Source organism: Hakea prostrata, chromosome 5 (genome assembly GCF_041222555.1).
Source record: "Hakea prostrata isolate BN-2017 chromosome 5, UWA_Hpros_2, whole genome shotgun sequence".
Classification (NCBI taxonomy): domain Eukaryota; kingdom Viridiplantae; phylum Streptophyta; class Magnoliopsida; order Proteales; family Proteaceae; genus Hakea; species Hakea prostrata.
This window is the reverse complement of record NC_142604.1, coordinates 34577850-34592346: the sequence shown is the minus strand read 5'-3', so window position 1 is coordinate 34592346 and position 14497 is coordinate 34577850. Positions and strand designations below refer to the sequence as shown.

The 14497-nt window shown below is 34.4% G+C and overlaps 1 protein-coding gene across 1 annotated transcript; it reads left to right on the top strand.

Annotated features, from left to right (window-relative positions):
- The first annotated feature begins 273 nt into the window (after positions 1-273).
- LOC149015864 (gamma-glutamyl peptidase 5-like) lies at positions 274-2635 on the top strand. The gene is made up of 4 exons (XM_089156133.1): positions 274-653; positions 1419-1583; positions 2045-2212; positions 2306-2635. Exons 1-4 carry the CDS (start codon positions 336-338, stop codon positions 2417-2419), a joined length of 765 nt encoding a protein of 254 aa, XP_089012259.1. The 5' UTR covers positions 274-335; the 3' UTR covers positions 2420-2635.
- The last annotated feature ends 11862 nt before the right edge of the window (positions 2636-14497 follow it).

The following is a 14497-nucleotide window of genomic DNA, read 5'->3' as shown; positions in this document are numbered from 1 at the left end:
CGAAAAATAATAATAATAAAAAAAAGATGAAGCAGGCTTATTGGAATAAGACGTCCGATTGACTGAGTTAATTTATCTTTTTCAAATAGGTTGAGTAGAAACCAAGAAAAAGTAATACGGGAATAGCGACCACGATTTGATAGAAGAGAATGAGAGAAGAGAGCGACCTTGTCTGCCTTGTGTTGGGCAAACCGCGTTATGTTTCACATCTCTACAAATACCACCTCGATCGCCCTCTTTTTCACTTCAAAAATATTTCTGAATCTTCTACAGAAGCCTATAGTCCCCATTCCTTTCTATATATCTCTGTCTTGTTTTCTTTCTGTTTCTTGAAAATGGAAGCTACTGGGGAGAAGAGATATGCATTACTGATGGCTGCCAGGGACTCAGACTATGTGAAGAAAGTGTATGGTGGGTACTTCAATGTGTTTCAGAATGCATTTGCAGATGTAGAGGAAACATGGGATATGTTTAGCGTTGTCGATGGAGTGTTCCCTGACTTTGATGATCTTGATAAGTATCATGGTTTTGTGATCACTGGTAGTCCTTATGATGCTTATGGAAATGACTCATGGGTCTTGAAGCTTTGCTCTCTGCTGCGTAAACTGAACTACATGGGGAAGAAGGTGCTGGGGATATGCTTTGGCCATCAGGTACCCTTTTATCGGGGTTGAGCTCAGAGGCTGAGCAACTGGGGGGGGGGGGGGGGGGGGGGCTAGATTTTTTTTAAAGTTTTGTACTCTCTTGATTTTTTCCCCCTTAACTTTATTTTCGAAGTGTGAAAGTATAGTATTTGGTCTCATTTTTCAAGAATCCCTAACATTTCGATTCCTTTAATAATAATTTCGATCTTAGGTTTTATTAGTTGGACATTTAGAATTTGTCATTGGTTTTATCCAATCCAATCATAGCCATTGAATTTTTTTTTTTAATTAATGGAAATTGATTGTTTTCCTATATTTAGTTAATATACTTCAAATCTATATTTTCTCATACAATTTCTCCATTGCCTTCTCTCTTTCATGATATTTTGAAGTTTTAAATGATAACAAATTTAATCATATAATTTTAGCCCCTATGCTTTATTTGAATATATTTTTAATAATTTACTTATGATTGTGTTATTAATATTTTAATTTTCTTATTAACTTACCTATATTTTATTGTAGACCCCACATCCAAATATGATAAAATAATTTAGAAATAAGACCCACATGGGCCCATACAATATATGATGAACAGGTATTTGTGCTCGCCCGACGGGGAAGTGATCCGGATTCCGGACTCATTATTTGCCCCCCTCAATGTTTAATCCTGACTCTGCCCCTACTTGAGTTACTTCTTGTACTTTCTCAAAAAGTTCTTCTCTTTCTTGTTTTGGCATTTACATCTTGTGTTTTGCTTGTTTCATTGACTAGGTGTTGTGCCGAGCACTGGGTGGTAAGGTTGATAGAGCTTGTGGTGGATGGGACCTTGGGTTAAGGGAAGTCAACATGGTTGGGGAGTTGCCCCCCTATAGCATCTTTGATGGCCTACAAGAGATTCCATCCGCTCTCACCATTATTGAGTGTCACCAAGATGAGGTACATACCTTGGTCACCCTCTCCCCCTCTCTCTCTCTCTCTCTCTCTCTCTCTCTCTCTCTCTCTCTCTCTCTCTCTCTCTCTCTCTCTCTCTCTCTCTCTCTCTCTCTCTACTATGTTTGTGTGTGCATAGCTCCAAATTTTCTATGGTATGGCCTGTGATTTTGATCATTCTATTGGGTTGACTGCTTATTGGGTTAAGGTGTTAAAATGAATACCAAGAAATCACAAACATAAACAAAAAACAAATCGAAGGGAACATAGAGATTTAAAACTCAATGACTCCACCCAATCCCTTACTTTATTTTTCCTATAGAATTTATTGGAAAGCAAGAATCCATGTAGCTGACCCTATTTAGTCAATATAAAGCCTGTGTTTATTGCTATTGTTGATTTATCACTCATTTCATATGAATGTAGAATTTATGTAGCTACTAATAAGATTTAACTCAATGGAACAGGTGAGGGAGGTCCCATTGGGTGCCAAAGTGATTGCCTTCTCTGACCAAACAGGAGTGGAAATGTTTGTGCTTGACCACCACATATTAGGCATTCAAGGCCATCCTGAATACACCAAAGACATCTTATGTAATATAATCGATCGTCTTACTAGCAACAACTCCATAAAGGTAAATAATTGCTTCTGTTATGCTATTTCATTAGCACGGTTCATACCCTTTTGAAGGAAAAACTTAATTCATTTTTTTATTTTACTTTTACAGAAAGAATTTGCTGAGAATGTGAAATTAAGTTTGGAGCTTGCGGAACCAGATAGAAAATTTTGGTTGAAGATTTGCAAGAACTTTCTAAAGGGAGGGAAAGTTTTTTGTGCTTAATTTGATTTGCTCTGTCCGACGGTCAATCCAATGTAATAGATTTTACCCCCAAAAAAAAACCAGTGTATTACTTTTTTACACAATTTATTCTAGGAATAAGTATATATATCTAAAATGAAGATCTCCTTCATTTTATTGTAATAAAAGAAAGTAAGACGAACTTTATTCTCTGTAATAAAAGAAAGTTAGAAAGAAGATATCTTCGTTCATTGTAATAAAGACAAGTGTTTATATTTAGTTCCATTGTTTAATTAAAATCTTACTCATTTTGTCTTCGGGTTGGGAAAAATAATTTGCTTCCATCTTGTTTTCTCTCATTCATCTATGGTTGTGCATGTCTTCTTCTTCATTTTTTTTATTTTTTGAGGAAGATTTCACGGACACCTTGAAATGAGAAACAAAAGTCACAGACACCCCAAAAGTCTCTTAAAATGGCAACCGCTCCTTTTTGGTGAAATTAGTAAATTGAATTAGAGAAAGAGTCAAATATATACAAGGTGTTATAAAATAAAGGAAATATATTGAATACAAAGAAAAAAGATAAGATGAGTTCAACTATTCTATTGAGTTAGTCATTACATATTTATAATAAAACTAGCATTTTTTCCGAATTGGTAAAAAAAAATTTTTTAAAAAAAAAAAAAATATGTTTCTCCCAAAAAAAAAAAAAATTTTTTTAGAAAAAAAAAATTTTCCCCAAAAAAAAGGTATATAAAAAATAAAAATTTTTCCTCCTTTTTTTTTTTATTGGGTTTTTTTTTTTTTTAATTATAATATAAAAAATAATAACTTTGTATTTTGTTTTGGTTTGTTTTTTATTTTAATAAATAATATTTTTTTTTTGGTTTTACATTTAAAAAAAAATTTTTGTTAAAAACCTTTTTTTTTTTTTTTTTCTCCATCACTATAAAAAAAAAAAAAATTTGAATTCACCATGTTTTGATGATAACAAACATGAATTAGAATTCACCATGGAAAAACATGAAAATAACATGCATATGAATGACAGTTTATTTGCTATTAATTATCATTCATATTTTCCAATCATTCATGTGTTTATCATCATCAAAAAGGGGGAGATTGTTGGGAAATGCCATGTCAGCATTTGCCACATCAGCCTCTATTGGTTTTGATGATAATAAGCATGAATTACTAATTGCTATATTGAGTTATGATGTTTTAGTTCAAGATGAGAACAAGTGGACCAACTCCAAGTCAAAGCCATATGCAAGTCAAAGCTAAGATCATGCCAAGATAGACATGAAGATGGACATGAAGTCTAAGTCAAGATGATCATGCCAAGATGGACATGAAGACCGTTGCACAAAATCAAGTCGAAGATCAAGTCGAAGATCAAGACTTAGGTTGAATTAGGGCTTAGGACACTCTCGCATACACATTCATGTAAATGCATCAATTATATGTAATTCATATTACTAGAGTGACCTAGGACATGTTAGTGAGGTGTACAATGCTTAGGGTTGACCAAAAAGTCCAAAAACCCAAGCCATGTCCCAGCCCCAACTTAAGTCAGCAAAATAGAGTTCAGACGGACAGCCGTCTGAGCAGACGGATGTCCGTCTGTACTGATAACTCTGTTTTTCTCGAAAAAAACAAGGAAGCCGGACGGAATTTCCGCCGTAGCGAGCGGTGTCCCGCCAGACAGATGTCCATCTGAGCCAATCCAGGCCAAACGGATGTCCGTCTGAGCCAGTCCAGGCCAAACGGATGTCCGTCTGGGCAGACGAACGTCCGTCGACCCCAGATTTGACTATAACGGCTAGTTTAAAGAGAATATCCTCTACAGCTGTTTGCAACGGATACTTTTGAGACGGATGACCGTCTGACCAGATGGACGTCCGTCTGGGCTAAAAAACAGGACAAAAATGTGTCCGTTTTCTATCCGTTGGGGATTGGGTTTTGGCACTCAAAGGTGCTCTATATAAACCCAATTCACCTCATTTGAGAGGAACAACACTCACACTTGATCACCCACTCCCCAAGTGATCCTAAAGCTCTCAAATTGCAAGAAAGCCTTGTGCTTTGCCTTTCACCTTCTCCCCAACCTTGAAGAACATACCAAGGTGTTAAAGTAAGCTTGTGGAAGTCAAGCTTGAGGTGATTGAAGGCTTTGGTGGTGCATGCATTTCATATCTTGAGCATACAACTCTTATTGCATCACACACACACAAGAGGTAAAGTGTCACACCTCTTGTTAAGGTAACATCATTCTCTTGTAACTGTTTTCAATTCTAGTCTAGGTAGATTAGAATTGGTTTTGGGTACTCTTGCCCGTGAACAAAGATTGGTTGGGTGCTCTTGCCCGTGAACAAAGATTAAAGAGGGTGCTCTTGCCCTAAGATAAACAAAGATTGTAAAGGGTGCTCTTGCCCCGTAACAAAGATTGTAAAGGGTTTGATCTCTACCCATTGTATTAAAAGAGAATCACTAGTGGAATACTCTCTTAAGGCCAAGAGAGGAGTGGACGTAGACTTGCAAAGTCTAACCACTATAAAATACTTGTCTTGTTGTTGATTGTATTGTTTAATTTCATTTGAATTTTCAATTTACTTTGTATTTTCGCACAAACTGAAAAATTGGGACAATCCACTAGTTGCAACCTAATCACCCCCCCTCTAGGTTGCACCAACAATTGGTATCAGAGCGGGAGCTCAAATTAAGATTGAAATCAATCTTTAAAAGAGTCAAAGATCATGGCCTTTCCTTTTTATTAAGTTCCTTTAAGAACTGAAGGTCTTAACACCTCTAGACCTCCATACTTTGATGGAGAAGACTTTGCCTATTGGAAAAATAGGTTTGAAGACTTTGTGTGTGCACATGATATCGATGTGTGGAACGTCATAACATGTGGACCAAATGAGGTTCTCAAAACAAATGAACATGGCCATAAGGTACCCAAACTTAGAGTCGAGGGGACTTCAACCGACAAGGTCAAAATTCAACTAAACCACAAAGCAAAAATGTTTTTGCAATGTGCGTTAAGTGGAAAAGTCTACAATAGATGTGGCATTTGCAAAAGTGCCAAAGAAATTTTTGATAAGTTGGTAGTCACATATGAAGGGACTGATCATATCAAAAGGATGAACCTAGACATCTACATGCTTCAATATGAAGAGTTTAAAATGTTAGATTATGAGGATATTACTTCTTTATTTAGTAGATTTACTAACATTGTGAACAAGTTGTATAGCCTTGGAAAAGAATTGGCAAATGAAGACGTAACTAGAAGAATTCTGAGAGCTCTTCCACCCTCATGGAGACCCAAAAGGACAGCAATTCAAGAAGCAGGGAATCTATCTAAAATTACCATTGATGAGCTAATGTGATCTTTGCTAGCTCATGAAGCGGAGCTTGAAGAAGACAAGCAAGCAAGTGTGTAGCAGGATCAAAGGAAGAGGTCCATAGCTCTAAAGAGTGCCACCAAGGAAGAAGAAGAAAGTGAGAGTGAAGAAGAAGACTTGGATAGCGAGCTCTACCAAATTGCCAAAGAGTTCAAGAGACTTCTCAAAAAGAAAAGAGGGAAGCATCTTTACAAAGGAGAATCCTCTAAGGAGCACAAAGGTAAAGATCATTCTAAGAAAAAAGGTTATGTTTCTAATGTCACTTGTAATAAGTGTAGGAAACCGGGCCACATCAAGTCCGAGTGCTCTAATATGGCTAACATATCCTACAACACAAGTGAGGAGGAAAAAGACGAGGAGTCCAAGGAAGAAAGAATCAACTTGGCTCTAATGGCAAAGTCCATGGAAGAACAAGAAGACCTTGAGGTAAATTCTTCCCATAATCCTAATTCCATTAGCAATAATGATAACGGATTAATAGATGACATTGATAGGGACAACTCATTTGGAGTATTGTTCAAAATTATTAAGGATCCTGAAAAAGGGTATTAAGAAAGAGTATGTCATTCTCTTTCCTTTTATGCATTCATATAGGGGGAGAGTGCATATGTGAGGGAGAGAAGTTGTTAACTTATGCATTAATTCAGGGGGAGCATAAGTTAAGAAGGGAGAATTATTTGAGGGGGAGCACTTCATGCTCTTCATGCTAGTGTCAATGATAAAGGGAGAGTTAATTGAGGGAGAGCATTTCATGCATTATTTTTGTTGATAACAAAGGGGGAGAGTTATTTGCGGAGAAGCATCTCCTATATTTTGTTAATAACAAAAGGGGGAGAAAAATTCTATAAATTATGTAATTTTGAATTAGATAATTCATTAGCTCCTATAATGTTTGTTGATGACAAAAGGGGGAGAAAACCGCATGAATGAATTAGATAATAATTCATGGGGAAAACATGTCATAACATGCATATGAATGAGCATCGATTGCTATTAATGATCATTCATATTTTCCCTCATTCATGTGTTTGTCATCATCAAAAAGGGGGAGATTGTTGGAAAATGCCATGTCAGCATTTTGCCACATCGGCGATAACAAACATGAAACTTGAATTCACCATGTTTTGATGATAGCAAACATGAATTAGAATTCACCATGGAAAAACATGAAAATAACATGCATATGAATGACAGTTTATTTGCTATTAATTATCATTCATATTTTCCAATCATTCATGTGTTTATCATCATCAAAAAGGGGGAGATTGTTGGGAAATGCCATGTCAGCATTTGCCACATCAGCCTCTATTGGTTTTGATGATAATAAGCATGAATTACTAATGGCTATATTGAGTTATGATGTTTTAGATCAAGATGAGAACAAGTGGATCAACTCCAAGTCAAAGCCATATGCAAGTCAAAGCCAAGATCATGCCAAGATAGACATGAAGTCTAAGTCAAAATGACCATGCCAAGATGGACATGAAGACCGTTGCACAAAATCAAGTTGAAGATCAAGTCGAAGATCAAGTCGAAGATCAAGACTTAGGTTGAATTAGGGCTTAGGACACTCTCGCATACACATTCATGTAAATGCATCAATTATATGTAATTCATATTACTAGAGTGACCTAGGACATGTTAGTGAGGTGTACAATGCTTAGGGTTGACCAAAAAGTCCAAAAACCCAAGCCATGTCCCAGCCCCAACTTAAGTCCAGCAAAATAGAGTTCGGACGGACGTCCGTCGAGCAGACGGATGTCCGTCTGCTTCGATAACTCTGTTTCGAAACAACGGAAAACACGGAGACGAATCCCGGACGGAAGATTCCGTCCGAGGCGGATGCCGAGCTAGACGGATGTCCGTCTGGGCAGCCCGTGTAACGGAGCTAGACGGATGTCCGTCTGACCCATATTTGACTATAACGGCTAGTTTAAAGAGAATATCCTCTACAACTGTTTGCAACGGATACTTTTGAGACGGATGACCGTCTGACCAGGCGGACGTCCGTCTGGGCTGAAAAACAAGACAAAAATGTGTCCGTTTTCTATCCGTTGGGGATTGGGTTTTGGCACTCAAAGGTGCTCTATATAAACCCAATTCACCTCATTTGAGAGGAACAACACTCACACTTGATCACCCACTCCCCAAGTGATCCTAAAGCTCTCAACTTGCAAGAAAGCCTTGTGCTTTGCCTTTCACCTTCTCCCCAACCTTGAAGAACATACCAAGGTGTTAAAGTAAGCTTGTGGAAGTCAAGCTTGAGGTGATTGAAGGCTTTGGTGATGCATGCATTTCATATCTCTTATTGCATCACACACACACACAAGAGGTAAAGTGTCACACCTCTTGTTAAGGTAACATCCTTCTTTTGTAACTGTTTTCAATTCTAGTCTAGGTAGATTAGAATTGGTTTTGGGTACTCTTGCCCGTGAACAAAGATTAGTTGGGTGCTCTTGCCTCGTAACAAAGATTGTAAATGGTTTGATATCTACCCATTGTATTAAAAGAGAATCACTAGTGGAATACTCTCTTAAGGCCAAGAGAGGAGTGGTCGTAGACTTGCAAAGTCGAACCACTATAAAATACTTGTCTTGTGGTTGATTGTATTGTTTAATTTCATTTAAATTTTCAATTTACTTTGTATTTCCGCACAAACTGAAAAATTGGGACAATCCACTAGTTGCAACCTAATCACCCCCGGGGCCAAAAAAAACCCCCCCACCCCCTCTAGGTTGCAAAAAAAAAATTTTTTAAAACCCCCCCCCGGGGGGCCCCCACAAAAAAAAACCCCCCCAAAAAAACACAAAAAAAGAAAAAAATCTTGTGGGAAAAAAATCTTAGTGAAGGAAAAAGAGTATACATATCTAAATAATAAATATTGGTAGCTGTCTCATTAAAAACTTTACCAGGAAAACCCAGTGGGACAAAACCTTGGTTAAAGAAAAAGAGTGCAGCACGTATTTTACTCCCCCTAATGATAACATCATTGAGTATCTTTGAATACGCACATTCCAATATCATATAACAGCTTCTAAAACTTTGAACTCAACAATGCTTCAATAAATAAATTTGCCAAATTATCATTTGAACGAATTCAATAAACACAAATTTCAACATTTCATTGAAGATCATGAATAAAGAAGAATTTTGGTGAAATACGTTTTGTTCTATCTCCTTTGATGTATCTTCTATTCAATGGAGCTATGCATGCTGCATTATCTTCATAATATATTGTTGAAACTCCTTCTTCTAGTAGAAGACCGCATGCGTTCTGAATGTGTTGTATCATTGATCTTAACCAAATATATTGTTGACTTACTTCATGAATCACTATTATTTCTGTATAATTTGAAGAAATGACAGCTATAGTTTTTGAACACCATAAAATAGCTAACATTTACTTGAAAATAAATAACATGTTTGAGATCTAGTTTTATGTAGATCAGATAAATATCCTATATCTGCATAACAAATAAGTTGATGTCCACATTAATAAAATAATATCATGTCAATAATTTTTTGAATATATGTTTTATAACATTTCAGTGTCTTCGTATTGGAGAAGAGATAAATCTTGCTAATACACTTATAGAAAATGATATATCCGATTGTGTATTATTAGTAAGATATATTAATGTCTCAGTTGCACTTAGATATGGTACTTCAAGACCAATAAGTTCTTCATGTTTTCATGGGGTTAAAATGAATATTTTATTTATATTAAACGATTTTACAACCATTGGGGTATTCAATAGATATATTTTATCCATGTAAAATCGCTTCAAGTCCTTCTCTATATAAGTTAATTGATGAATGAATATTCTACTCGTCAAATGATCAATACTTTGTCTCTCCAAGATTTTTCACTTCAAATTCCTTCTTCAAATATTATACTGCTTTTGGAAGCTCTTCAGGAATTTCAATTATATTTAAATCATCATCTTATACACTTATCAAAATTAAATACATATCCTTTAATAAAGGCATAATAATGAATTGGATCATTTTTATACTGTTCATTTAATAAATATCCACTAAGGAGATTATATCATATATGCATTGATCATCTTTAAAGCCTAAATGAACAAATTTTTATATGCTTCAGTCATTTTGAATCATTCAGTGATTTTCATATAAATTTCACACTCGAGTGAGCCATATAAATAGGCTGTAATAATATCCAATAGATGCATGTCAAATTTTCATATATTGTCAAATTAATAAGATATCTGAAGGTGATTTGTATCCACCACAAAAGAACATGTTTCCATGTAATCAATGCCAGGCCTCTGCGAAAATTCTTGTGCCATAATTCATACTTTATATATCGCAATTTCATTCATTTTCTCGTTTCATTTTTTGCATAAAAACTCATTTGTACCCAACTGGCTTTATACCTTCAGATATTGAACTACAAATCTAAAAACTTTAATTTTTCAAGTGAATTCAATACTGCTTGAATTGCGTCTTTACGTTGGCCAATCATTTCTTCATTTACATTCATCAACAAATTTGTGTTTAAGATCCTTGTCTTGTTGCATTATTTCAATAATAATATAATATGCAAAAATATTGTCGACAACTTTATATTTTTGGTTCCATCTTTTTCCTGCAATGACATAACTAATCGAGATCTCTTCATTATTTTCAGGTACCTGAACCTCTTTTGGGGTTTTATAGAAAATTATACCTTCAAGATCTTCATAATCAATTGTCTACATATTATGACCATCTTAATCATTTATTCTTTTCATTTTCTAGAATTTTATCCTTGGAATCGATTGATCTTCCACCTTTTTAAACGTGATTTAATTTCATTTACACTGATAGATTGTCCTACTGGGACATTAATTGGAGCATTTGCAGCTGAAATATGAGATTTAATAACTCTTAGCAAGTCAGCAAATCTGGCAGTTGATTCATAATATTTTGTGAATGCATTATCTTTTGAACTTCAGGTTCACATTGTTCAGTACAAGGATTTAAATGAGGTAATAATAATGCAATATAATCAATATCTTTTTCCAACTTTTTATTTTCTCCCCCTCATGTTGGAAAAACTAATTCATCAAAATAATAATCAATAAATATTCCTTTAAATAAATCTCCTATTATTGGCAAGATATTGAATTATATAAGGAGATTCATATCTAACATATATTCCTAACTTTATTTGTGAACTCATCTTTGTGCACTGTGGTGGAGCAATTGGAACATAAGTTGCACGTTTAAAAATTTTAAGATAAGAAATATTTGGCTTCTGACCATAAGCCAATTGTAATAGAGAGAATTTATGACAACATTTGGCCTGATGCGTACAAATGATGTTTTGTTCTCATAAGCAATGGTTTAGCTATTATTTGGAGACATTTAATAAATGATTTTACCAAACCATTTTGGATATAAACATTAGCAACATACTATTCAATTGTGATCTCAATTATTATATAATAATCATAAAGCCTGAAATGTAAATTCACCAGTATTATCAAGACAAACTGTTTTTATTTTATAATCCTTAAATTATGCTCTTATCTCATTATTTAAGCAAACAATCTCGCAAATATCAAATTGCGAGTTCATAATGAACATACATGTGACCACTTTATAGATGCATCTACTAAATATCATATATTATATGAATGGTCCACATGATGGGTGAATGTGCTAATATATTTCACCCTGTATACATTTCAAGAACGAAGAATATTCAATCTCAACTTTATCTGGTGAATATCTAATAATAGATTTTCCTTGAGAACAAGCAGCACAAGAAAATCCACTTAATTGAAGAATCTTTTGGTTCTTCAATGGATGACAAATGAATTTTCAATAATTTTTCACATCATATTTGATCCGGGATGGTCCAACCAGTCATGCCAAGTAATAAAACTATTGGAATCAATGTTCTTTTGATTTACTCAAGCATGTGTTTCAACCATGCAAATATCCATGTAGTACAAACTGAGAGAAAATGTCTAAAACTTGTATAGTAATGCATAAATATTCACTTTTACCATCATTTGTAGTCTCAATCATTTTGGCATATATCTTCAAAACTTAATAAGTTTATTTGAGACTTACTACAAAATGATGTATTATCAATAGCCAATTGATCTCCCATGTAATAATAGATTAGTTCTTTCAGAGCCTTCAATCAATGTTATACTATCAATTATTTTATGAACATTGGCTTCTGCATCACAAATAATATAAATAATTTTTTTCTTCTTAGTATAATATGTGTCATAGCATATTAGAGAATATTCACATTATTCATCAAAATGAAAGAAAATGCATCAAAAGATATATAGAAATCAATAAAAAAAATTAGAAAAAAAATATTAAATTTAAAATAAACTAACAATATGAGATGAGATTTGAGGGGAAAAGAATTACAAAGTAACATAATATCAATTTTATTTTATTTGAACTCTAGTAACATAATCAAATCTTCAATTATTATATTCAAAAGAGTCTGCAGCATCTAGATGTGTAGTATCTATAAGGCCATCAAAATCATCCGCGTTGTGGGCAAAATTTGCTTCAATGTCATTAGTTTGAAAAATCATATTCATCTTCACATTATCTTCATTTATTTAATTGAAAATATGACTAAAATATTGTAGAGTATGACAGATACATCCAATAATATTTCATATCACATCGATGACATATTATTTTTACTTTTTAAAGAATTATATTGAGAATCCTTATTATTCTCTTATTTATTTCAATCATGGGAACGGTAATTATTCCGTTTTTTGCTTCGTCATCTTCCAAGTCATGACCATAATTATAATTTTGCCTTCTTTCAGGCATATCATAAATTGCTGCATTCACTTCAGGGAATGGAGCAAAACCAATAAGACGAATTTCATGACCTTTCATTAATAATCCATTGTTTTACTCAGCCACAAATAGGCATAATATCATTCAGATTATTTCTTAAAACTCCTTTTACAATATTACTATTTGAAGGCAAAATTATAAATTGCTGCATTCACTTCAGGGAATAGAGCAGAACCAATAAGACGAGCTTCATGATTTTTTATTAGTAGTCCATTATTTTACTCAGCATCATTCAGAGTATTTCTTAAAACTCTTTTTACAATATTGCTATTGTAACAAGATTTTAAGCTTGAAAATTTGCTAATAAGTCTTCATCAATAATATTTTCTCTACAGAATTTTAATAGAGAATTAAATTTAAAAATTACAAAACTGTATTTATTTATAGTTTCAAATCTTTCAACTTCATGTGCATCTGCAGAAATGTATTTATTTACAATTTCAAATCTTACAACTTCATGTGCATCTGCAGAACTGTATCATTTACAGTTTCAAATCTTGTAACTTCATGTGCATCTGCAGAACTGTACTTATTTACAGTTTCAAATTTTACAACTTCTTGTGCATTTAACAATATTTGTGGTGCAAGTTTAACAACCACTATATACAATTGATGCGTTCAAAATCTGCTCAGCCCTTAGATCTCCTCGTGATGACCTGCAAAACGAAAGCGTCAGATGTGGCCCGACCGCGGGGGTAGGGAGTCCACCTCCGAAGGCTAAGTCAGTTGATGAACTTAATCACAAATGGCTCTGCTAGAAGCACAGAGCTAAGGAATGAAGAACTGGGAAAGGTGATCTAGATCGTAAGCCGCTGATAGTTTTAAGTCTATCAGTATGTATTTGAACCTGAGTCTCAGATTGTGTGTTTTCGATCTCTCTCACCTCGTATGGTAGTGAGGTTTATATAGAGTGTACCTTCGAATCTCCTTCGTTGGATGCACTTGAGCCTTCTTCGGGTAGTCGTTGGATCTTAACAGATAGATCTGTTGAGCAACAGACTTCTACTAGTTTGGACTAGTAGAGGACTCCTGAGATAACTCTTTAGGTCATGCGATGATTATCCCTTCGATAATGATTAGCCGCAGCCGTCAATTCGAGTCTGCCATCATTAGGGTAATTACCCTAATCCATAAGTAGGATTAGGGCGTGCTTGTAGCTGAATCAGTTTTCTTCTTCAGCAAGCCATCTTCTAGATCCGGTTCGCTCGGGAGCGAGTCGGTTCCCTCTGCCTCGACCGGGGTTGAGGGTCGAACCAGGTATGAACCCGGTTTGATCATAATTTCTCCGTATCAACAATAAAATAAAATTATTGTTGGTTAATCACAAACCTTAATTGTTAAGGCAACCTAATATCTTAATTGATTCTTAGATTCAATAAAATACATACATTTTTTTATCACGATGCACTTACATTACAAGATGGACAAGGTAAACTCCAATGTTTACAAAAACGTGCAAGGAAATCGATAATTCTTTTCACTTTGGAATAGAAAACATAATAATACATAGTTTGTTGTCTTTCTTCTCAAAATGCAATGCTTTGAGTGGAGCTGTTCACAACTACTTTGAGCGAAATCGTGCTGATAACGTGTTATAAAATAAAGGAGATATATTGAATACAAATAAGAAAGACAATATGAGTTCAACTATTCTATTGAGTTAGTCATTACATATTTATAATGAACTAGCATCTTCTCTGATATGGTAATATCAGAGTTTACAAAGAAATAGAATATATGATTCTCACACACAATAAGATAATCTTGATATGGAAAGATAGATTGTCATCCAAGATAGAAGGTGCATTGAATAGAAATATTGACTGCTAACATTGTGTAATGAGATGGTTGTGATTTTCAA

Coding starts and splice junctions, on each gene's coding strand:
- LOC149015864 (XM_089156133.1), top strand. CDS start 336: ATGGAAGCTACTGGGGAGAAGAGATATGCATTACTGATGGCTGCCAGG. Junction 1,584..2,044: donor TTGAGTGTCACCAAGATGAG/GTACATACCTTG, acceptor TCAATGGAACAG/GTGAGGGAGGTCCCATTGGG. Junction 2,213..2,305: donor CTAGCAACAACTCCATAAAG/GTAAATAATTGC, acceptor TTACTTTTACAG/AAAGAATTTGCTGAGAATGT.